The following is a 24959-nucleotide window of genomic DNA, read 5'->3' as shown; positions in this document are numbered from 1 at the left end:
GCCACCTCCTGAGTTTTGTCCCTTGAGAGTAGACTAACTTCACCAAAGAAAAATTTCGTGTTGGTGAGCTCTTTGGAAATCATTTAGGCCATTGATACCTTTAAGATGGTGAACGTTCCATGCCAAGTACAAGTTGAATTGGATGGGAAGTCTTGGCATTCTCTGCACAGATGGAGGATCTGTGAAGTTGGCACTGCCTCAGCCTTCGCTGCTTCACTGAGGAAAGATGCTCCACATGTCAGGCTTTCTACAGGGGCCTGTATTGGTGTCAACAGCCCCTCCCACAATCCCAAAAGAGGTCTTTCAATTGCTGTGAAAGTCTTCAACTTCCTCAGAGCCAAGAGCTCACAACAGTGCCTTTGCAGTAGATCTTTGTCAAGACACAAGAACACATCATGAGGCTCTTTCTTAATAGAGGAGTTTGTTGGCAATTCAGAGACAAAATTTAGAAGTGATTTGGTTTGATTAACTCTTGAAAATTTTTTAAGAGAAAGGATAACTCCTTAGAACAGATTGATAGTGAGAAGTTCATTCCAGGACTAGCTTTATAATGGCTGATATCTTAGTCACATATATGAAGCAATCTTTTGGTTCAATGCTAAATTTACTATTAGAGATGCTGCTGAAAAACTATGAGTTTTGTTTTGTTTTGTTTTGTTTTGTTTTTGTCAGGCTGCTACTGTAAATGAGGTGGCTGGAGTCAAAAACACAATATGAATTTTCTAATACTGGAGGTGAGATTGACACAGCCTTGAGAGTTTCTAGGGACAAAAATCAACAGACACTTGGCAAATGGCTTTCTCTCCTTCGAAGGTCATTTTTGTTCAGATGGCTTTAAATTGAAACAAACTGCTGACATAGTAACTTTGATGATATAGACTTAGCAAAGATAATCTCATTGACTTGAACACAAAGGGAATGATGTAATATGAATTTTGGTTATTCTTGATGCCTGCCTATCCATATGAGATCTTGTGAGCTACAGGAGCTCTGATTCCATTCGCTATTAGAGATTTCGTGAATCAGGGTTATACCTGTTATTGCCATTAAAGTGAAATACTGACATTGATGAGCTGTTGAATACATTTTAATTTCTTATCCCAGAAAAATTGCATAACCTTTTCATAAGAGTGAAAAAACTATAATTCTCAGTATTCTATGTGTAGATCAATTTCCAATATAATGAGATAAATAGTAAGCCTATTTTTCCCCATGTTTATGTTTATGAGTACTGTTTCTAGGTGGATGCTTGTAAATTGAATCAGATTCTCAGAGAGGTTTGTCATTCAAAAAAGAAAGAAAGAAATTTGAAAAGAAACTATTAAGGTGAAGAATGGGTTGATCAAGCAGCTTGCCCCTGTTTAGTGGGGGCTCCTCTGTGCTTGTTTTGTGGGACTTCTGCAACAGAATTAGCTGTTATCTTTTCTCACTCCATTTTGCTAAGCAGTGCAAACCAGAATTGGTTCTGTTACTCACACTGCAAGAGATAAAGCCACACACCAGAAAATCCATGTGGCTGACAGCATGGCAGAAAGTGAAGGTGAGAAACCAGGAAAGGGAAACAGGAATGGAAGAAGAGGGAGTTTCATTTCCAAATGCTATTAAATCTAGCCCTGGATCTAAGGGGCAAGTGGCTTAGGAGGTCGACTCCAGTTTACTGTAAAAAATCTTGAAATAAAATTGTTACTTTAAGAGTAGTGTATAAATACATAGTGGTCACTGCTTCAAAAGAGCTAATTCTCAGCCTGATTAGGGAATTTCTGTTTTGTTAATTAGTTCAGAATTGTGATGAGGTCTCAAGGTGTTTCAGAAAATGAGAGTGGCTGCTAATAGGAGACTGGGTATCGAGTTGCAGAGGCATGCATGTAAGTACAGTTGTGACAAGTTATTTCCAACCCTCTCTAGCTCTGAAGAAGTGATGCTATTATAGAATAACATGTGCAAACACTTTTATTCAGAGTGATATATTCTGATGTGAGCTTTCATGTAGTGTAGAGTTGTATGCCTTTTTTTCTTGCTGGGTTGATGATATGAAAACCATTCCTAATACAATTCAAAAGCATTCTTGAGCTCACCAAAGCGAAGGTCTGTTCTTTTGTATCCAAGGGCTTATAAGCCAACCATCTGTGAGAGTAGGTGTAGACTGGTTCTCACATTTTTACATACTGAAATTTTCCATTTCCTGTTTAAGACCTCTGAGAAGAATAACTGATCAGAATGGTAGGCATTTTATGTGGTTGGAAGGAAGATATACAGTAACTTCATCCTCTACAAAAGTAGTGAAAATAGCCTCTGTCTAAGCCTTCATTGATGTCTATGAATGTCTATGAAGATACAGTTTCTTGTCTGTGATGTTTGGAGGGCATGCTTAAATTCAGCAGTGTAACTGTCGTGGTGGATTGGGTGGTGGTGCATCCCTGTCTCCCTGTGTTTAAAGATGGCATGGATTGGGCACTCACTGGCAATGTCCAAAAGCCCCTTTTGATTTAGGACAGAAGGTTTGGGGGGGGGGGAGATGTATACATTTAATTTAAGATCAGGGAGAGGCAGGCTCACATAAGGAAGTATGTAATTGGTGAGAATGGTGTGGTGTGCTACTATTGAGGCTAGTCAGTAGGGTTTAATTTATGGACTTTATCTGCAGGATGAAATTTCTAATTATGTCATTTCTTTCTATCTTAATATATGTGACATCATTTTTGGATGTGCTTAAAATATTAGATTTCAGTGCTAAAATGAGCTTTGAGAATAAACCTTCCCAAACACTTTCTGCTGGTCTCTCTTATTTTCTAGCTGAAGTTCTTCTAAAAACTAACTTGCCTTAGGTTAGATAGCTATTTGGTGTTAGAACTTAGATGGAGTCAGACCTGATTTCCAAACAAAGGCTCTTTTCCAGTATGCCAAGTTGCTTCAAATTAAAAGAGAGAAAAAGAGTAACTCAATACCTCAAAGATGAATAATCCAATTAAAAATGGGCAGAAGACATGAATAGACATTTTTATAAAGAAGACATACAGATGGCTAAAAGACACATGAAAAGATGCTCAACATCACTCTTCATCAGGGAAATGCAAATCAAAACTATCATGAGATTATTGCCTCACACCTATCAGAATGGCTGAAATCAATAACACAAAAAACAACAGGTATTGGTGAGGATGTGGAGAAAGGGGAACCTTCTTGCACTATTGGTGGGAATGCAAACTGGTGCAGCCACTCTGGAGAACAGTCTGGAGGTTCCTCAAAAAGTTAAAACTAGAACTACCCCACGATCCAGCAATTACACTGCTAGGTATTAACACAAGGAATACAAAAATACTAATTCAAAGAGATACATGCACCAAGATGTTTACTGCAGCATTATCTGTAATAGCCAAATTATGGAAACAGCCCAAGTGTCCAACAACTGATGAATGGATAAAGAAGAAGAAGTGGTATGTATAAACAATGGAATATTATTCAGCCATAAAAAAAAAAACAGTGAAATCTTGCCATTTGCAACGACATGGATGGATCTGGAGAGTATAATGCTAAGTGAAATAAGTCAGTCGGAGAAAGACAAATACTATATGATTTCACTCATGTGTGGAATTCAAGAAACAAAACAAACAAGCAAAGGGGAAAAAAGGAGAGAAAAAGAGAGGCAAACACAAGAACAGAGTCTTAACTATAGAGAACAAACTGATGGTTGCTAAAAGGGAGGTAGGTGGGGGTGATGGGTTAAACAGGTGATGGGGATTAAAAAAATAATAATAAAAATAAAAGAGAAAAAGAGAATACAAAGAAAAATATGTTTTTCTTATCTTTTATTAATACAGGATAATTAAATAATAGTATTTGTTTTCTTCCTTTTTGTATAGCAAATATGCATGTATTGGTAAGTGGAGATTATTTTCTTAGTTTGATATAAATAAAATGGGGGTATTAGTGTTCTTTGAAAGCTAAAGGGAACAGAAAAAAAATTATTTACAGTTAGTCTTAACCAGTCTTAGGTTGTACCAACACTAGACCTATTTTTTCCTAGTTCAATGTAGAAAACACAGGAAGTAGTTGATATTTGTTTGTTTAGTGAATGAACAAATTAAATCAAACATTTATTTGGGACCTACTATATGCCAAGCTTGCTGAATGTTATCTAACCCTTAAGATTCAACTCCTTTCCCACTTCTCTCCAGAAGCTTCTGAAATCCTTTAATAAAAAGTCTTCTTCCTTTATTATATCAAAGCCCATATTATTTGCTTATCTTTTACATCTAGCAATTCTTTACAACTATTTAATTACATGACTATAAGTGCTGCTGTTTTGCATGTTACAGATTCCATTAGGAAGATTTTTAACCTCTGAGCAAATTAAAAATATTTTTGAGATTAAAATTTTGTTTACTAGAAGGTCAATTTTTTTCAAATAGTCACAGGTCTCAAGTATAGTAGGACTAATGTAAACCTTTATTTTTTATAGTAGGCTAAAACTCCAAATATTTAGATGGAACCATATAAACTAGTGAGCCTTTTACATGATAAATCTAATACTTTATTTTCTAATAAATACATGATATAAAAACAGAAAATGGGCCAAGACACAGTAGTGAAAATAGGAAAAATCAGGAAGTATCAAAGATTGTTGATGATTATTTCTCCCTTTCATATTTCTGTTTTAGCAGATCTTATTCTAGTTAGTTCAAAAGGTTCATATTCAATTCAATTCAATTCAATTCAATTCAATTCAATTCAATTCAATATCTTGAAGTATGAGGAATAAAATGCCCCATACAGTCTGGAGAGGAGAAGATATGGAGGAGGGAGCTAGCTTTTGTAGTTCATTTTCAAATAGTTGAAAAAATTTCATTTGGAAATGTGTTTCCATTTTGTCCATGTTGCTCTACTGGGAACCACTGGATTGAAGTTTTAAGGGAGTAGAAATCCACTTCATATGAGGAAAACAGTTTAATAATTAGCAAATTGGATGTTGTTTCTTGGGCTTAAATGAGCTCTTCATTTTGGATCTATTTCAGCAGAAAGTCATCAACAATTTGCTCAGAGAGGACAGGAAATGAATAGATTTGTATGTTGTAAAGGAGATTGAACTAGTAAATTCTAAATTCTCTTTATAATTTAAGAAATTATGACTCTCTTCTTGGCATCTCATTGACCTTTGATATGACTTCTTGCTGCCATTTTGAATAATAAATGAGAAAGAAGATCTGCAGTTTGTTACTAGTTAAGTGTTCCAACACTAATTATTACTCAACAAATACAACTGATCTTTGCATTTTCCTTTATTATGTAATTGGTATTACTTCTAGCATCTGCTTTTACAGGTCATAGATCAAGAAGAATCTATGAGAATACAATGTTCATATTTTAAAGGATCATGTCATTATAGCAGCATACTTGGGAAAATAGTTCCTGGGATGTCTAAAATTTATATTGGGTTGTAAAACTGAAGTATGGGCCAAGGGTTAACAACCTTGAATTTTGCCCTTAAAATAAGTCACAGAAAGTCTACTTCATTATAAATACATTACTACTGAGTGGTGTCCTTCTGATTGATATGGCCAAAGCTACTTTCTTCAGCAGTCATTTAAGCACCAATTCTTCATTTTGGTTCTAAAAATGAGATATATCCCTAACTGGGATATAAATTTTTACCTGCCAATACAGTTTGATGAGCTTGCTTATACACTGTTCACTTCCTCCACAGAGCCAGAACATGTAGTCAGCAATCATGGCACTCCTAAGAACAAGGACAAATTAAAAACAAAAAACAAAAAACAAAAAAATTTATAGGACAGAACAAAACCATAACAGGTAGTATATATAAATACTGAAGAAGAAGATTTTGTAATATATAAAATTTGACTAGACTAATATTGAGCAAAGCCCAAGAAAATTTTAGGATGTAGAAAATAGGGTTTTTTTTGCTTTCTGGGTTTTGTTTTTTGTTTTTTGTTTTTTTGTTTTTGTTTTTGGTTTCTTTTTTGTAATCTAAGCTAAAAGAATAAGAAGCAAACAGCATTTGTATTCTAGATGTTTTTTTTCTGTTTGCACAGTATAAGAATATTTAAAGACTATGAAGGAATGCATTGTTTTGGTTGCCCCTTATTAAGCTTCAAAACCTTTATAGAGCAACACATATGTTATGGACTCTAAAATGCCTTCAAACCTAACATAGCATATGTAGCTAAGTATTGTACTGCCATGTAAGCATATCTTAGACTTTACCTGAATTAAAGATTATTTACCTCTGATTAAATTGGCCTCCTTAAAAGTAAAAATAAAAATTTCCAATTCAACAAACACTCCCCTCCCCCAACTTTTGTGTTTAATTGAATTGGTTTTAGTATCTAGTGTGTACAACCATTGAATTAGTCTTATTAAGCTGAGAAGATATTAAAAACTATTGTGCAATTGATATTAATTCATTGCTTAGCACCCTTTGGAAAAACAGTTTACTTTTATGACTGTTTCTGCTGGGCCTCTCTATTTCTTTTCTCCAGAGATTCCAAATCCAATTAAATGTGACTAGAAGTAATTCCAAATTGTAACGTTAGCCAATTAAACATATAATAATCCTGTGTACCTAATCACTAGTACCAAAAGTTTTATTTATTTAAGTAGACCTATCACTGTGTACCCCTGAATGTTTTTCTTATCTATGCCTGCAGATATGTGTTGTTTCTTGACATCATTGTAAATTGAATTGGAAATTTCCTTTCCCTAAGTATAGGTTGTCTAAGGCACAGCAGCTATAAACTTACTATGGTACTCTGTTGAAAGAATTAAAACGTTTAGATTCTTGCTCAGGACAGACAAAAATTAGGACTTTCAAAATTAACAATGGAAAAAACATATCGCCATTTGGAGGGTTATTCAGCTCAATATATTTCTTTTTACACAAATGGTATTGGAAAGGAGCTGTCCACCGACATTTAAAAATAAATGACAATAGTTTAGGAATAACTAATCTTTTAAGAACCCTCTTACATTTTTCAAAGCCCTAGTTTAATGATAAGATAAAGTGAGGTATGAGGTTTTGACGTTGTGTGAATATATAAGAAGTAGAAAAAGTTATAAAAATTACAGACAAGAGGGGACAAAAGTGAATTTCAAAATATGCATTTTGATAGAAACACTTGGAAAAATTTTCCTCTCATGACTACCTAAAAAGGAAGTCTACTTGACGGGTAGGTACCTGTCACCTAACAGAAACCCATTTAATAAATTCTGAATTTGTGAAATCAATGAAAAATGTAAAAAATCTCCCTCTCAAAGACAGCACACACATATTCATAGAAGCTGTCTGATTCCTCCTCCCATTACCATATGGATATGTATCTATTTCTCAACAAACATTGGTTAACGAGGATACCAACCATTAGTTAAACCAGGGATGGGAAAACGTTTTTCTATAAAGGGTCAGATAGTAAATATTTTAGGCTCTGCAGGCCATGTGGTCTTACAACTACTCAACTTTGCCTTGTGGAAGAAGCGATAAGCAATAGTAAACAAATGAATGGGGTTGTGTTCCATAAGACATTATTTCCAAAAATATATGGGAGGCTGGACTTGGTATAGTTTGCCTAACTCTAAGATAAATGATGAGGTTGAGCAACAGGTGGCCAGCATCGATATGCCTGTCGGTTAATAGGCACCAGCTTCTATATGTCCTGGCCACAGGCCCCCTAAAACATTTCAGTCTACTGTTTTCTCTTTAGGGACAATGTATACATTGTACTAAAACTGTTGTGCAGAGTTCAAGAAAGAAACTTTACAAATTTGAAACATGCAAAAAATGTAAAAGATAATCCTGGATCATAGGCACAGAGGCTTGAGTTAAATAAAAGCTAAACTGATAGTTTCTATCATATTAGTGATTGTTATTCTTAGATGAGAACAATTGTGAAGAGAAAAAGGTCACGACAGTGGATTTCTAGAGCTTTCCTGAATTTTTAATGCTTTTGATGGTTTGGTTTTGAGTTGACCATTGTAAAAATAAGGAGTTTCAGTACTTTTATTAATGTCTTCCAAAAGTTGCTTTTTCTGTAATTACATGCTGCCAAATTGCTACATTCTTTAATTTTTTAAATGTTTAATTATCCTAGAGAGAGACAGACAGACAGACAGAGCACGAGTTGGGGGTGGGCAGAGAGAGAGGGAGACACAGAATCCGAAGCAGGAGCCAGGCTCTGAGCTGTCTGCACAGAGCCTGGTGCGGGGCTTGAACTCACAAGCCACGAGATCATGACCTGAGCTGAAGTTGGCGACTCAGCGATGGAGCCACCCAGGTGCCCCACACTGCTACATTCTTAAATATGATTTTATTATACCTGGGGGCTCAAGTCTTTTTCCAAAGGAACGCATCTCCAAATTTATATTGAAACAAGCGAGGAATTGAGATTTATTGAAATTTATTATCTGACCTCAGCAAAGCACAATTCTTATAACAGTAAAAAGATACTTGTATTAAATAACAAAGTATGGTTTCATAAAGTCACATGTTTGCTGATACATTTTTCATAAGTGTTAGATTTATTTTAATATTGGGAACACAATTTACATCGTAGTTGCTTTGACCCCATTTTCTTCCCAGTGGAAGTGGCAGTTATGCTTTTACCACCCACCTTCCTTTGTTTGGTCTTCTATCACAGCTCTGCCCTACAGCTTAGCCTTTATAAGTCAGTATAAAATTCAGTGGAAGAACATGAAAAGAGCATGGAAATAACATTATACCATGCAGTACTTGTGAGGCAAGAGACAGGGGTTTTTCATCATGCTGAATTTATAAAGGGCAAAGATAATTAATTAATCAACTCAGAGCATCTACAAGGAGTCAAGTACCTTGTGGGATCCTGGTCCTGTCAGACTCACCTCATGAATCGAATGTAAACGGTATCTGTGATTCTTCCTACTTTCACTCAGGTATCTCTGTTTACCTTTAGACCAATATCCTGGAGGCTAGTCAATGTGATTCAACGTTGCTTCTAAATGTCTTTGTTTTGTTTTCATTATTCTACTCAACTTATTTTCATTAATCTACCAAATATTGTGGCTGCATTGGAACTGTAGGATCATGTTAGCAAAACCCTTTTAATTGACAGTGAGTGGTTTCGTATCTGTCCCTTTTGGACTTTTTTTAGTGCTAAGCACCAGGTTAAGCATTTTACATGGCAGAGTGTGAACCCGACCACCCACCCACCCACTCATGCACACTTCTGCATCAGATCTCATTCCACCCATGGGACTGTCCAGTAACTCATTCTTTCTTCCTTGTTTCTTTTCTTTTCTCTTTTTCATTTTCTTTTTCTTTTTTCCCCTGGAGCTTTTCTACCAGCATACAGAAATGCTGTTGTTTCCGCCATCTTAAAGTAAAACACCCCAAAAGCCTCTCTTGATCCACTTCCCTTCCAATTATCATCTTAATGCTTTCCTTCTGTATAAAAAAACAAACAACAAACCCACAAAAACTCCTTGAAAAAGCTGTGTGTACCCTGTATCTCGAATATCTCTCTTCCTGCTCTCCTCTGACCTTGCTCCAACAAGGCTCTCATTCCTACTACTTCCCTGAAACTGCTCTCTTCAATGCTATTAAAGGTCTCCATGCTGCTACAACAGTGGTTCAGTTCTCAGTCTTCATTTTGCATGGACCCTTGGGTGCAAGTGAGGCGACTGCTTGTTCCCTCTTCCAGTATATACTTTCCCAGTTGGCTTCCGCAACTCTGCTCTTTCGGGTTTCCCTCCTATCTTACCGGTTGCCCTTTTCCATCTCCTTTTCCGCTATCTTCTCATCTCCCTGGGTCCCTACTTTTGGAGTACCCAAGGGCACAATGCTTGGACCTCTTCTCTTTCCTTCCAAATGTAATTTTTTGGTGATTTCACCAGTTTCATGATTTTAAATACAGTCGATGGGTTGACAACACTTACATTTATATCCTGAATTTAAAACCTCTTTTTGGATCTCGAGACTCTTGCAGAAATTATCTTCCTCACATCTCTACTTGGATACCCAATAGGTATTTCAAATATAATCTTTCTATACCCGAGACTCTGACCCTCCTTACTTCCCTTCTTACAGTCTCTACTGGTCCCCTCCATCTATCCAATTTCTCAGGCCAAAAAAATTAAAATTAGTGCTCTGGAGCAGGTCACTACTGTGCTTAAAACTGCAAAGGCTTCTTGTCTCACTCAGAGTAAAAATCAGTTTTGAAAATGGCATTTGAGCCCCCTGCCATCTTGTCTCTGATCTTATTTCCTTTTTACTCTGCTCCAGACAAACTGTCTACCCTGCTGCTGCAGGTACACAACTGCCTCTGGGATTCTGCATTTGATAGTCTGTCCTGGGATGTTCTTTCTCTAAATGCCCCCTGATCTCCTGGCTCAACTTCAGGTCTTTTTCTCAGTGAGGACTACCCTGACCACATTCCACTACTATCCATACCAAAGCCTAAAATATTTACTATCTGGGTCTTTACTGGAATGCAACCTTCCTGAAGGCAGGGATTTCTGTCTGTTTTATTTACTGCTTTATCCCCAGTGCCTAGAACAGTGTCAGTGTGGTAGTCACACAATAAACGTTTATTGAGTTAATGACACACACTAATTTTTTTAAGTCAAAATAATTAAATTCGTGTTACAAAAAAAAAAAAAAATCAAAACTGAGGGCTATAGAGTTACATAGCTTACTAGGATTCTAACACAAGCAGTCTGGCCCTGGATTACTTCTCCGCTCCTATTTGACAGAAATGCTTTTGTTCTGAAGGTGGCAGGGAATGCAGTGACAAGGTGGGCTTTGTCAATTTAATTTGTCCAATGTAGAATCCAACATTTAGCTCATATGAGAGTTTAATAAATGCTAATGGATGCTGATTTATTTTTTACATAAATTAAAAAGGAAAGGTACCAGGAAGCACATTAGCCTATTATGTTGTATCTAAAATTATTTTTAACATGATGGCTTCAGTCATTGTGTCAACAGCTATGGTTTCCCTGCAAGCCTATTCTACTATTCTTTTGATACTACATTTGAGCTTATTTTAGAAAATTGTTTATGAAGTCACATTTAATTTACTTAATACATCTGTTAAATGTAAAAGGGTCAAAATCTGGCTTTTAAATATATGTGCTTCTAAAATAAAAGATTTTTGTGTGATAACTCAGCTTATTGTGAATCAAATCCCATTCCTACAGAACAGCAAATACACAATATAAGAATTTGACATGCTATTATTAAGATAGGTACCAGCTTTGTTTTCCAAATTAATACCATACAAGGATCACAGTGTATAAGCATTTTCATGCCAGCTGACTTTACAGATTGAATATTTACAAACAGACTGTGTAATTCTAAGTATATTCAAAGCATATACTTTGACATTTCTCAAGGCCTCTGATCATATGCAGAATTTGTAACATTTCTACTCAGTGTGGCCACTTGGTGGTGTAAAACAATAAGATATGGGTAAACAAAAGAAAATCACAGCACACAATCAGCTGTGTGTTCTCATAGGGCTGACTGGCTGGGACCTTGAAAAGTCATTCGTTCATCACCTTGCCTTTAGGCAGGATCACACTTAAACCTTTCAAATGAGACTGATGAGAATCTATTCTGTTTTAAAGACCTCCACAGAAGGACACTGCTCTGCTTTCCTCACTGAGTCCAGAGTTTCATAGCCATAAATAGCATCTTCTGCCGTTTTAGTCTCCTGGTTTCAGTTCTTTCTCCTGGGTTAGTGCAACCTAACTAGACCTTATCCTGTGAATAGCAGTTCTACATATTCTTACAAAAATTTATTAATCTCTCTTCCCTAGGTTAATTAATTAACCCCAGTTGCTTTCATCTTTCTCCATGGGCCCCCTTTGCTTGACATTAGTCAGTTTCATGATTGTTTTTTCAATTGGTTTAGGTTCCGCCTTTTCTTTCTTCTATACTCGGAAATTGACCTCTCTCAAGAGTCTAAGGATAATCTTACGGTTTTTGTATGCAGCTATTTCACTTATGTAACTGGTATAGATACTTCATAGAAGTGCATCTATTGGATAGTTCTAACTACAGAATCCTTCCCTATTGTCAACATACCTAGGAGGCTGTTTCCTTTCTCTTGTACTTAAAAAAGCTAAAGAACATATGTATGCATATATATATATATATATATATATATATATATATATATATATATGCATATATATATGTTGTTAACTTAGATAAATTAATATTGATCAAAGTTTATAGTCCTTTTGAATATAAATACACACTAATATTGAAAAGATTATATTCTGATCAGGAAGAGAATCAAACTATCAAACCCACTCAAGCAAACACACACACATATGTGCGTGCAAAGCTTCTTTTTGTAGGCTCACATATTTTCCACACAGTGATCTCTAAAAACAACATAAATATAAAATACCTCAAATAGAATCCAAGCCCCTTCTGTGGTCTACTCTTCTTGTAATAGGTTGCCCTTGTTTTTCTCTTCAAAACACCTTCCATCACCCTCCAGTCACCTGTGGCTTATTCAGTTGCTCAAAGTAAACAGGATTTTTCCTGCCTTGGGGCATTTGCGTATTAAGACCCTCCTACCTGGAATCTATTCCTTTCATTTTTTACCTGGCGGCCTCTTCTCAGGATTTGGCCCTTTCGACTTTAGCTTAAATATTGGCAATCTCCTCAGTGAGGCCTTCTCTGGCCACTCTGTGTAAAAAAGTTCTGCCTTATGATCCCTCAACTAAAAATTTACCCTTTTCCTGAATAAGTCTCACATTTTGTAATTCCTAGACCTTCTTTTCCTAGACCTATTACTGTCCAATATGGTAGCCACTAACCATATGTGGCTATTTATATTTAAAATAATTAATAATTAATTTTAATTAAAATTAAAACTCAAAACCCAGTTTCTCACATACATAAGGCATATTTCAGGTGCTCAATAGCCACATGTGGCTAGTGGCTACTACGCTGACTGACATGGAGCATCCCCATCAACACTGTAAGTTTTAGTAGCAACACTCTCACACACATCGTGTTTAATCAAACATCTGGGGTGGTTGATTTTATGTGTCAACTTGACTGGGCCACAGGGCACCAAGATGTTTGATTAAACATGATGTCTGTGAGAGTGTTTCTGGGTGAGGTTAACATTTGAATCTGTACACTGAGTAAAGCAGATTGTCCTTCCTGATATGGGTATGGCTCATCTAATCCCTTGAAGGCCTGATAGAATGAAAAGGCTGAGTAAAGGAGAATTCCCTTTCTGAATGTTATTGAGTTGGGACATCAGTCTTCTCCAGCCTTTGGACTCAAACTTGGATTGGAACTTATACCATCAGCTCTCTAGGGTCTCACACCTTTGGCCTCAGACTGGAACTAAACCTGTGGCTCTCCTGAGCCTCCAGTTTGCCAAACTACAGATCTTAGGACTTCTCAGCCTCCACAACTGCATGAACCAATTCCATATGTTGATACATCCTATTGGTTCTGTTTCTCTGGAGAGGGCTCAATAATTTATATCTGCTTTTGTTCACACTGTGCTCTGGGTATCTTTTCCCTTCACTCCACTACCTCTAGTCATTTGATACTCATCAGTAGGCTCAGCCCCTACAGTGTTCTGAGGTCAAGTATTTCAGTGGTTGATGAGCACTGAAGAAGTTATTTGTAGGCTTTGTGACAAGTCTGCCTCTGTGCCTAACTGCTCAATTCTAATAGCTGAGAGTTGTCCCTGAGACCAAGTCTCTACCTTTTGCAGACCAAATCTAGTTAATGTGTTCCTGTCTTGACTGTAAGTCCAGATTTTGATTAAACTGGGGCTCTAGATATGCTTGCTCCTACAAGATTGACCAGGAATGAATACTAGCTTTTCTTGAAGTTCACTGCCTGCTTCTAGTCTGAAATTTCAAATATTGCCTGTCTTTAGATTCTCAATTGATAACAAGAAAAAGCAATAATAATAGTATTACTGTTGTTACTATTTGTAACAGCAACCAATATTTATAAAGTGCTTACCACATATATAGTAAGTGTTTTTATGTTGCATTTGATTCTTTTTATTAAAAATGTTTATTTTTGAGAGAGAGAGAGAGAGAGAACCACCCAGACATCTCATTTAATTCTTGAAACCAAGCTATGAAATGAGGAAACTGAGGTTCCTTAAATCGAGGAGGCTGATTTCTAAAAACATTGATAGCAGGTCAGGATTCAACCAGATATATTTGTCATAAAATTTTGGCCTCTTAACCAGGGTTCTGTACTGCTTCCATGTTGCCATTATTTTTCTGTGCATCTTCTACCAGACTCTATTATCTTGTGTTGGGCTTCCCTGATGCTAATTTCTTGCCAACCTGCTGACCACTGATAAACTCTCCAAAAACCATATTCCCGTGATTGATTAAGGGGGGGGGTGGCCTCTGCCTGAGGCCTGGTCCTCCTCCTTTACTCCCATCCCATGCTTATCTCACTAGCAGTCATGTCTTCTTGTTAGTTCTGGCTTATTAATCTGACACAGTCAACTTTTCCTTTCCTGGCCATGTCAAGAGATGTGTCATTACTTCCGTAGAAAATATATGTCTGGTTGAAGTGGTCTAGATGAGTAGAATTCATTTTAGATTACATATGAAGGTTTGATTTTGATTGTGATTATTTTTGTTCTGTGTGGAGAAACCAAATATGCCTATCAATATTATTAGGAAATATTTATTATGTTTATTACAACAGGCAAGGTTGGGAGTCATGGTAACATGGAAATGTATAAATACATGATGTTGACCTTCATGAACTGCCAAAATAACTATTGATATAACAGCCATATTTGAAAAGAGTAACCAAAATATAAGGCGGTTTTATAGCCATTAAGAACTATGCAAATGTTAAGTACATAATGTTAACTAAGAAGTACAGAGCAGTAAAGGGGGAAATGATGACTCTTGGCTGCAATGGACTGATTCAGTCCTGAGACCTGAAGAATGACTAGCATTATTTTTAAGTGATGATGAAGAAAAGGGAGGTTTTGTGGTTTTTGTTTGTTTGTTTGTTTTCCAGAGACATTATTACATGCAAGAGCATTGAAGGCAGAAAGTATAATACAGATTCTAGGGAGAGTCAGATGGTTTTGTGTAAAAGAATAAAGGGAAGAAAGACACAAAAATTATGTTCTGGACAGGTTATGGTAGGCCTTGGATTCCAGGCAAGCGAATTTGAACTTTGTCTTACAGACGTTGGGGAATAATTGAAGGATTTTTGGCAGGGAGAATAACATGAAAACTTCTAGTTTTAAGATCTCAGCCACTGGTGGTCTGGATTCTATGATGGGGAGGACAACTTATCCAGCCAGGATCTTTCAGACTTGTGTTTAATAGGGACAATGACAGCCTGTGGCTATATTGGTGGCATTGCTGAGATGTCTACTTTTACGTGGTTTTATAAGCAGTGTCCCTTGACATCTGGACCCATTTGCTTTCCAGGACAAAGAAGATGGTCTGGGGCACCAGGTCCTGATAGGGCAATATGGATATAGAAAGGGGACTGAGTACACATTTTTATTAGATTCATATTTGGATACTTCATGAATTCTTTCATTCTACAAAGATGGAGATTCTAAGATGAATATGCCATTTTCTATCATTAGGATCTAATGGAGATGCAAACATATAGAGTTAATTATATCACAGTGAGTAAAGTGGAATAGTTGATATATAAATTAATGCAGTTGTGAGGATTGGTGTGTTTGGGGAGGGGGAACTGGAAGAGATGAAAGCCTGGATCAGCCTAAATGCTGAGCAGGAGTTAGCCAAGCAAAGGGAGAATGCCCTAAGAAGGTCATCCTAGGCATAAGGTACAACTTGATCACAGGCTCATAAGTTAGGAGGAAGAGTAGGAACCTCCAACAGGATCATCTTACTGAGTTCAGATCAGGCAAAGAAAGCATGGGGAAGGACAAAGGAGCATGGGTTTCATCATGTGGATTTTAAGTACAGAGTGACATGGAATGTTCTATGGTTTAGAGAGAGAATCTTGGCAACTCTTTAGAGGATGCATTTGAAGGTGACAAGACTGGAAGTGGGAGCTCATCGTAGGAGTTCTGAGAGACAATGCATGAGCCTTAACGAGGCAGTGACTACAGACAAATGGGAAATTGAGATATTGGCACCATTCTTTAGGACAAAGTTAAATGACAAAGGCATGTGAGAAGGAATTTGAATCCTTAAATATGGTAATATGCCAGGCCCTGTGGTGACTGGTGTCAGACACTAGAGGCAGTTTCCATAAAGGAATATCCTGTTAATCTTGTGATAAAGAAAAACCTAAAGATGAACTTGTTTCTTTTCCAGATGAATGGACTAGTATCTGATTCTCGAGAAAATAATAGATAAGAAAATAATGGGCTTAGCCTGAAACCAACATTATAACTCTTGGGTAGAGATTGACTGGTATAAACCGACATCAACTTATGTAATGTGCTGCCTTGACTCCCTGAAAAGCACTGATGAAGCCTGATAGCAAGCTAAGTTGTTTTTTTGGTGCTCATTCTTGAAGATTTCCCCCTGGAGCATTCTTCTAGGGAATGTTCCTGCTGGTGATCTGTCTCCTGTCTCACCGTATCACGGATCACTCTCCCATGACCAAGAATTGAACCCCCATCTTTGGAACATTTATTCATCAGCAGAGGGCGCCCTCACCTTTGGTATTTGTGAAAATTCAGAAACTGTGTTTCTCTAATCTTGAACAGGATTATAAAGTTTCATCCAACTTCTTGTGGGATCAAAGGGGTAGGGACAAAATTAGGAAAAAACAGGGCATGTCATCTTAGGTCATCCTGAAAAGGGACAAAAGCTAGAGGAGAGTCTGGCTATACAAAACCAGGCAACTCTGAATCTAATTTTGCTTTCAGTAGTTCAAACCAGCAGTTTCTGAAGCCAATATAAAATGTAAAGCAGTTGGAAAGAAGACTGTACAGAGCAGAAAATAAACCCATTCACAGCAAAGGAACAGCTTTCAGCGAAAGAGGCCAGAACTAAATCTTGTTACTCCCTAGAAATAAGAAAAGTACAGTCTTACTGCTTGCCATTCTATCTCTTGGTCTCTGCTTGGGTAGGGAAGCATCTCAGAATATATAGAGATTATGATGAACCATCCTGAGTATTTTGCATATTGCGTAAGTGGACTGCAATCATAAACTCAGCTGCCTATTTCTCAAGAGCTAGTGACTCCCAGGTAAAGACAGAGAAAGTGAGGACAAAATGTGATTAGTGGACACAGGCAGATTTTTAATACAGTAAGGTGTTTTTTTTTGGAACTTTTTTTGTAATCAGTTTTCTGTCTGAACCAAAGGATACATATACTCTGGTGAGGTTTTCAAGGTAGCCTACAGACATGCATTTAAACCACAGTTTACTGAAATAATATACATTTAACAGTTATGCAATGTTTTACTAATAAAATAAGACCAAATAAAAGAGTAAAGTAACATAACACATCTGAATTTTTAACTGAATAGAAGCAGGTTTCATTTTCAGTGTTTCTCAGTAGTGGTCACTCTTGGCAATTTTAAGCAGTTACAGTTTGTGTTGTGTGGGACTGTCCTGTGCACTGCAGGGGGCAGCACCTCTGGGCACCCCATTCTACATGCCAATAGTACTTGCCAGTTACTTTGAAAACCAAAAAACCCTCACCCACTTCCCATGAATGATATAGAGAGGGTCTGAGAGCCACTTGGAGATGTTTATTGGTATTCTGAAAGGGAACCACAGGCACTTCAAAAGTTGATGGGACAGATTTTAAAGTTTGTTGTTGTTTTTTTTAGGTTGAGTTTTACTTCATAATATTTCTTAGCTGAGACCATTTTCCTTATCCGTCTTGAGCAGGATAATTTTTTTTCCTCTCAAATGGAACAAAAAAGGCAAGCCAGAAGAAAACTGTTGGAAGTTTCTATTCAGTTAAAAATTCATACGTATTAAGTCACTTTTCTCTTTCATTTGCTGTTATTTTATTAATAAAATATTGTATAATTGTTAAATGTATGTCATTTTAGTAAACTGTGGTTTAAGTGGGTGTCTATAGGCTGCTTTAAAAACCTTACCACAGTGTATGTATACTTTGTTTTTAATGGGAAATGGATTCCAATGTTGGAAGAGTATATGTATCTTAGAAAAGTTCCCTGAGGTATAATAAAGTAAGCACCAAGCAGGGAGAAAAAAAAAAGGAGAAAGAGAAATAAATATTGTTTGCATGATCCTACATGAAGGCTGAACCCAGGCTATGGAGCCATGCATCTTACTTACTCTTTTATAACTTGGTTGACCTTGGACAAGTCCCTTAATCCTAGAAATCTATGGTCCATCTCTAGAATGGAGATGATTTTAATAATACCTATATTCTGGGGGCGCCTGGGTGGCGCAGTCGGTTAAGCGTCCGACTTCAGCCAGGTCACGATCTCGCGGTCCGTGAGTTCGAGCCCCGCGTCAGGCTCTGGGCTGATGGCTCGGAGCCTGGAGCCTGCTTCAGATTCTGTGTCTCCCTCTCTCTCTGCCCCTCCCCCGTTCATGCTCTGTCTCTCTCTGTCCCAAAAATAAATAAAAAACGTTGAAAAAAAATTAAAAAAAAATAATAATACCTATATTCTGGAGGGGTGTGTGTGTGTGTGTGTGTGTGTGTGTGTGTCCATAATTATATGTGTAAAACAATTTGAAATCTATGAAACAATCTACAAATTTCAGGTTGAAACCATTATTTTTAACATGATTGTTGCCAACCTGAGGGTGAATGTGGTAGATGGAGAGGGTCAGAAGTTGAGTCAGATGTTCCCAACTCAGGCAAGTTTGGTTCCTATACTGAAAGGATAGGAACGGTGTGAAAGCAGGTCAGAATAAGTTGGATGTAAGCTGGGGGGAAAGGCACATTATACCTAGGGAATGTCCTCATATTAATATGGTCAAAATTGTTACATGGGATACTTGACACTTAAGTGGATCTTTAAAGCGATTTTATATGTAGCATTCTCAGTGTAATCTAGATAGAAAAACCTCCACAAACACCACCACCACCACCACCACTATTAACAACAAAATTTTTGTGAAAATCTCGGGAAGATACAATGAAGAGTCTGTTGTCCACATGTGAACAGTTCACTGGTGGAAGACTGGCTCATGCTTCCAAGACAGCAGAGGGTCATAAAAATAACATATAAGCATTTGTTGATTTTATAAGTGATATATATTCAGGGTGGACATTTGGCAAAATTATGATGTGTTCAGATTTGCTTTTCACACTTTTCTAGACCTCTTTAAATAGTCCGTGCCTCTGCTGTGGCATCTCTTTTCTTATTTTCTGATGTACTCTATTAATATTCTGGCCAGCAAAGAGCCTCCACAGAAAAACCCACCTTCACCTGGCCTTAATGCACTATTACAGGATTCAGCTTCTCCCTCCCTCAATATTTTCCTTAATTTAAGCATATCCATTCTGCTTCTCATTTTTTTCAAGGCAACATTACATCTAGAGATAAATAGGCAATTTTTAAGGCATCAAAAAATCCTCTGCCCCAAAAATGTTTCTCTCAATGACTTGAAGTGCCATAAAATGACACATTAGTCTCTTCTTCAGGTCGAAATATTAAATGGCATTGTACATTTGTGTTTTCTCTGAAGGTGAAGGCATTATCATTTCTTTTTATTAATTTTTTTTAACATTTATTTATTTACTTTTGAGAGACAGAGAGAAACAGAGCACAAGTAGGGGAGGGGCAGAGAGAGAGGGAGACACAGAATATGAAGCAGGTTCCAGGCTCTGGGCTCTCAGCACAGAGCCCGATGTGGGGCTTGAACCCAGGAACCATGAGATCATGACCTGAGCCGAAGTCGAATGCTCAACTGACTGAGCTGCTCAGGCGCGCTGGCATTATCATTTCTTAATAACTTGTAATAAGTTATTTTCATCAGATTAATAGGCAATATAGTACAGGAATTGAGAATGTAGACATGAGAGCTAGATTGCCTTTATTTAAACCCTAATGATGTTATTTGCTATCTGTGTGATTTCAGTCAAATTGCCTAACCGTTCTGTGCCTCAGTTTCCTCATATTACCATGCAAAAATAATAGTTGCCAACCTCACAGGATTGTCAGAAGGATTAAATGTTCTGCTATATGTAATGCACATAGAGAAGTGGAGAACATAGAGTACTTGGGAAGCACTCAGTAAGTGTTAGCTTGCAAATTATTATTCTGCCCAGACATTAGCACTGATATTTAGGACAATGAAATACACATTGCTTCACTGAGAAGCTTGTACCCAAACAGGCTTGTTTAGACTGCTTCAAAAGTGTATTGATTTTCTAGGTTATTAAATTTTTTTTCTTGAACTTAAAAGACTTATAGAAGCTTGTAACTAACATAGGTAGTGTAGTTTTGTGAGCCTACAGAATGAATGCTACTCTCTTGATGCAGCCTTCTTGAGCCCTTATTATACTTAAACATTCTTGCATTACACCCTGTCATACATTTTGCTTGTAAGTCTTCCCTTAGAGCCCTTTAACTTTCCCTTGTAGATTAGCTATTGGTATTCTTTAAAAGCGTTTCTGATATAGTATAATTTTGTGGAGGGCAGGAATCACGTCTCATTCATCATTATGAATCCACTGGAGCCTTGCACAGTATAGACACTTGCTACATGATTATCAGATGAATGGATAACTGAAAGATCCATAAGGCCAGAGATTTTTGAAGGTGTGCTCATTGCTGTATCCCCAAGTACCTAAAACAGTGATTGGCACATAGTAGGTCATCAATAAATGTTTGCTGATGATTTTGTTAAAAGAAGGAAGGCACAGATGTGCTGCTGAAGTTAAATGGGATTCTGCATATGAAACCTGAGTTACATTAAATATTTTGAGATCTATTCCTCCAGGAAAAAAAAAGTACATTGGGGAAGCAAACTATGGTACACAGAGTAGGACATTTGCTTCTTCCTTTGGAGATATTTCTCTGCAGGTAGGGGAGGGTAGTAATGATTGTTATCCATTAGCTATATATTCTTCTGTCTCTAGCTATAGCTACTACTTCATTCATTCACTCATTCATTCAACCAAAAGCTATTGACCATTTGGTTCATGAAGGACACTGTGGCTGATGATGGGTAGCAATTAGGCAGGAAGGATACGCAACGGTACAGAATTTGTTTGAGTAGCTGAAATAAAGTGTAGTGCTCTTGGCCATTGTGAATAAAGTGTGATGGTCTCGTTTAATTCACTTCTAAGTGAATTTGCTTTGTCTATGATTCCTGGTGAAGAAGTAGGTTCAGGTGATCCTGATCCTCTTTTCTGTCTGGACCAGGATGTACAGTCAAATTTTACAGTCTGATGATATCACCCAGAGCAAACATCTTGGCCAAAACATGCATGACTAGCAATCACAGATATATAACAAAAGCAGGACATCCAAAAAAGAAATACCGAGTAGCAACTTTAGGCTGCCTTGATAGATCTGCTTAGGAGAAAACCTCAGGGGAGAGTAGTCAGCACTGAGATGCCCACACTCTTGGCTCCAAGCTTATGATGACCATACACCTAGGTTTTCTGGAGACAGTCCTAGTCTATTCTTGTTGTCCTAGGGTAATTAATAGGCCCCCTTTCATTATAAATATTTTCATGGTTTAGAAGATAAATGATGTGGTCTCCTATTGTTTTCTCACCGAAGATGTTTTAGAGCATGAATGCACATTGCACAGTCATCCTCCTGGGTTAAATATACATGCTTAATACCCTGGGAAGAGAATTGTTTATCTTGTCTCTAGTGGGATTATAAACTCTTGAAGAGCAGGAATCTCATTTTTTCCTTCCTCTATTCCTTCTTTCTGGTGAGAGCTGATTATATAGTAGGCTGCAATACATTCCTATTAAATTATTTTTAACTTTTTCTCTGACTTAAGATTGCATGGAAAAATGCATATACAAGTACTTTTTTTTCTCCAATAAGATGTGTATTTTCTTAGAGATATATATTTATCCTTAGTTTACTAGGTGACTTTCTTATAGGATTTATCAGGAGATGTAATCCATAGGAACCCTGATTTTTATGCTAAAACTCATTTCCAAATGTTTACTTTGTAGTTTTAAATTTATAGATTGGAATCAGAAAGCTTGGCTAATAGACAATCAAGATGCATTTTCACTCCTTCACAGATTCTCCAACACACACAATCATACTAACACAAAGTAAAATTTCTATACATTATTCTTTATATGAAAAGAGAATACAAGCTGGGTTGTGGGGAAAAAATGAAGGATTCTCTATGTGAACAGTGTCAGGAAAGCGATAAGTTTGAAAATTAAAATGGTATGTATATTAAAGCAAACAACTATTTATTTATTTATTGAGCACTTACTATGTACCAGTTACAAGTAATATTTACATTATTGAGCTTTTGGGACAGAATACATGGAAGATGTTAGAGGCCAGATGCTAGATTCTAGCACTGCAATTGTTGAGTTTGCAAGGTAATAACACTTTCACTCTTAGGAGAAGCTTTTGTATTCTTGAACTGGTTCATGGTATTGATTTTAGGAAACTTCTACATTTCTTTTGGGACACAGTGCGATATCCATCTGTTTATTTAGATGTTTGCTTGAAGGGAGTTTAATGTAGACAGAGACAATGCTCTCCACCCCCTCTGCCCATGAACCACAGTTTGCATGGTGTTTGTCTTATTTTTTTTTAATTGTGTTTTTAATTTTGCAAATGTGCCCAGAGGCGTTAAGTAATGGTAGCATATTTATAAATTAAAATATAAATAAATAATTTTGGAAAGCAATAACAGCTGGCAAATATTTTTTTCAAGAGAGTTGTTTGTAAGGAAAGAAACAGTTCTGTGAGCATGATGAAACAAACCATACCAGATCACAGAAGAGTAGATTGTGCAGCAAGAGCTTCTTAACAAAACTCTAAAGTTTTTGAAAATCTTAAGACAATGAGTGTCTCCTTTGAAGGATGGTGTGGGGGCTCCAGGTTGTGTCTAGTGTTGGTGGTAGAGTGAGATCTAGGGGGCTAGATACATTATAAGGATAAACATTCATGGTGAGTGTAGGGAAAACCCTGTTCTTATTATACTCATATACTCTGCCTGATTCTGGGTATAAAAGAGTTAATAGTAACTCTGTTAATGCACTTCTGAGCTGCTACTACTGCCCTGGGTCTAATCAAAGGTGAGGCACAGGAAGTCCCAAGGCTTTGCCCTAATGGGATCCATTCCAGATTTTCCTGAATCAGGAAAGTGCTGGGGCTTGCATCCCTCAAGAGACAATGCAGTCATTTATGTCTCAGGAAGAGTCAGGGTTTTAAAAATCTACAGCCATAGCCATGATTTTACAGAATTTATTTGAGGAAAGCAAAATCTTTCACAGAAATCAGTTGGTATAGACTCATGACTCAAAGATAGTCTTTTGAGCAATTAACATTTATAACACAACAAACCTAGGAAAAGAATCTTATGAGATCCCTAAGAGTCTGCAGACTACACTAGCAGAGAGGGGATTCCCTTTGCCCTTGGGGTTGGGGCTTGTTTCCAGTTCCTTGGTGAGGAACCCCAAGACTGAAGACTGATATAAAACCCAGTAACAATGGGGCACCTGGGTGGCTCATGGGTTTGAGCCCTTTGTTGGGCTCTCTGCTGACACACAGAGCCAAGAGCTGACAGCTTGGAGCCTGGAGTCTGCTTCGGATTCTTTGTCTCCCTCTCTCTCTCTGTGCCCACCCCCCCTTCAGAAATAAACAAAAACATTAAAAAAAATTAAAAAGAAAACAAACAAAACCCCCCCAGTAACAGCAAGGTCATATCAGACATGCCTTTAATCGAGTAGGATTCAAGAATATTGATGTAAAAACAATAGCAAAGATGAAATTTTAAGTAATACCCCATGCCAGCTTGACATTTTATTCAATAAACTTAAGCCCATAGGCAATGAATGGAGTCAGTCAAATCAGCAATACTCATTGCTAGTTTTAAATGTATTTTTTAAATGTGAGAAAGATGTTAAGGATTTCCCTGATCAATAGCAAAGAAACCAAACATCTGCCAGGAAAGTGGGTCGTCCGCGCCTTATAGGAAGAACTTTGATAATTAACTCCCGGCCAAGGATGAGTTAGATGAACTGGTAAAGTCATCTATGGAAGAGAGAACAATGACAGCCAACAGGAAGGGCCACCACAAGAGAATCTTCATGAATTTGCCAAAATATTCCAAGCAGAGAAATTCTTGACAGAGTTTCTGAATGTAATATCCCTATGGAATTATATGCTGAACATTACAATAAACATTAAATGTATTTTGTGAGCATATTTGTACATAGGTTGTATATACAAAACCATGTACGTGCCTTACATGCTAACATTAAAAATCAACCTCTTCATATCATGCTATTCCACTCTACCCTTTTCTGGAGTGTATCTGAGTCAGATCCCAGAAATCCCAAGTCAGTTGGGGGAGAGGTAAAATCTTGTATTTTGCAGGTATATGGAGTTGTTTCCATTATTATAATATGATTTGTGTTCACAGGTTGATAAGGCTTGGAAAAATTCAAGTCATGTAATATGTAGAGCAAAAATCATGAAGTTCTCATTACAGAGCCTGGATCCAATTATTCCCAATAAATCCTTTTGTTGACTTTTATGAAGTTCTGGAAAAAAGAGCTCCCCTTTAATTCTGTATTTCTTTTAATAGATACCTGACTTAAGGGGATTTTACCTACTTCATCATCAGATTCAAGATTCTGACACCAAGATTACATTAATTTAGGTGAGGAGTCCCCTTTTGAAGAATCTGTTCAGTGAATTTAAATAGAAAAATACTATCTTTCATTTCAGAGCACTCCATCTGTGGTATATTATGTGCTTTCATATGCATTCTAATTTCACTTCAACAAATATTTATACTGTGACTAATGTGATTGAGTCCTGAAGATAGAAAGTGAAGGTGAAAAGGTG

The 24959-nt window shown here is 37.0% G+C and overlaps 1 protein-coding gene across 3 annotated transcripts in view; it reads right to left on the bottom strand.

The window, feature by feature from the left end:
* Positions 1-24959, bottom strand: part of SPATA16 (spermatogenesis associated 16) — a 244958-nt gene that overhangs the window by 78821 nt on the left and 141178 nt on the right. For all 3 annotated transcript variants that reach the window (XM_019840100.3, XM_045037259.1, XM_003991900.5), the window contains exon 5: positions 5650-5734. In XM_019840100.3, the coding sequence (XP_019695659.2) occupies positions 5650-5734 (85 nt within the window). The remainder of the gene's footprint in view (positions 1-5649; positions 5735-24959) is intronic.

Source organism: Felis catus, chromosome C2 (assembly GCF_018350175.1).
Source record: "Felis catus isolate Fca126 chromosome C2, F.catus_Fca126_mat1.0, whole genome shotgun sequence".
In the NCBI taxonomy this organism is placed as follows: domain Eukaryota; kingdom Metazoa; phylum Chordata; class Mammalia; order Carnivora; family Felidae; genus Felis; species Felis catus.
The sequence above is the reverse complement of the archived record's forward strand: the minus strand, read 5'-3'. Positions and strand labels throughout refer to the sequence as shown.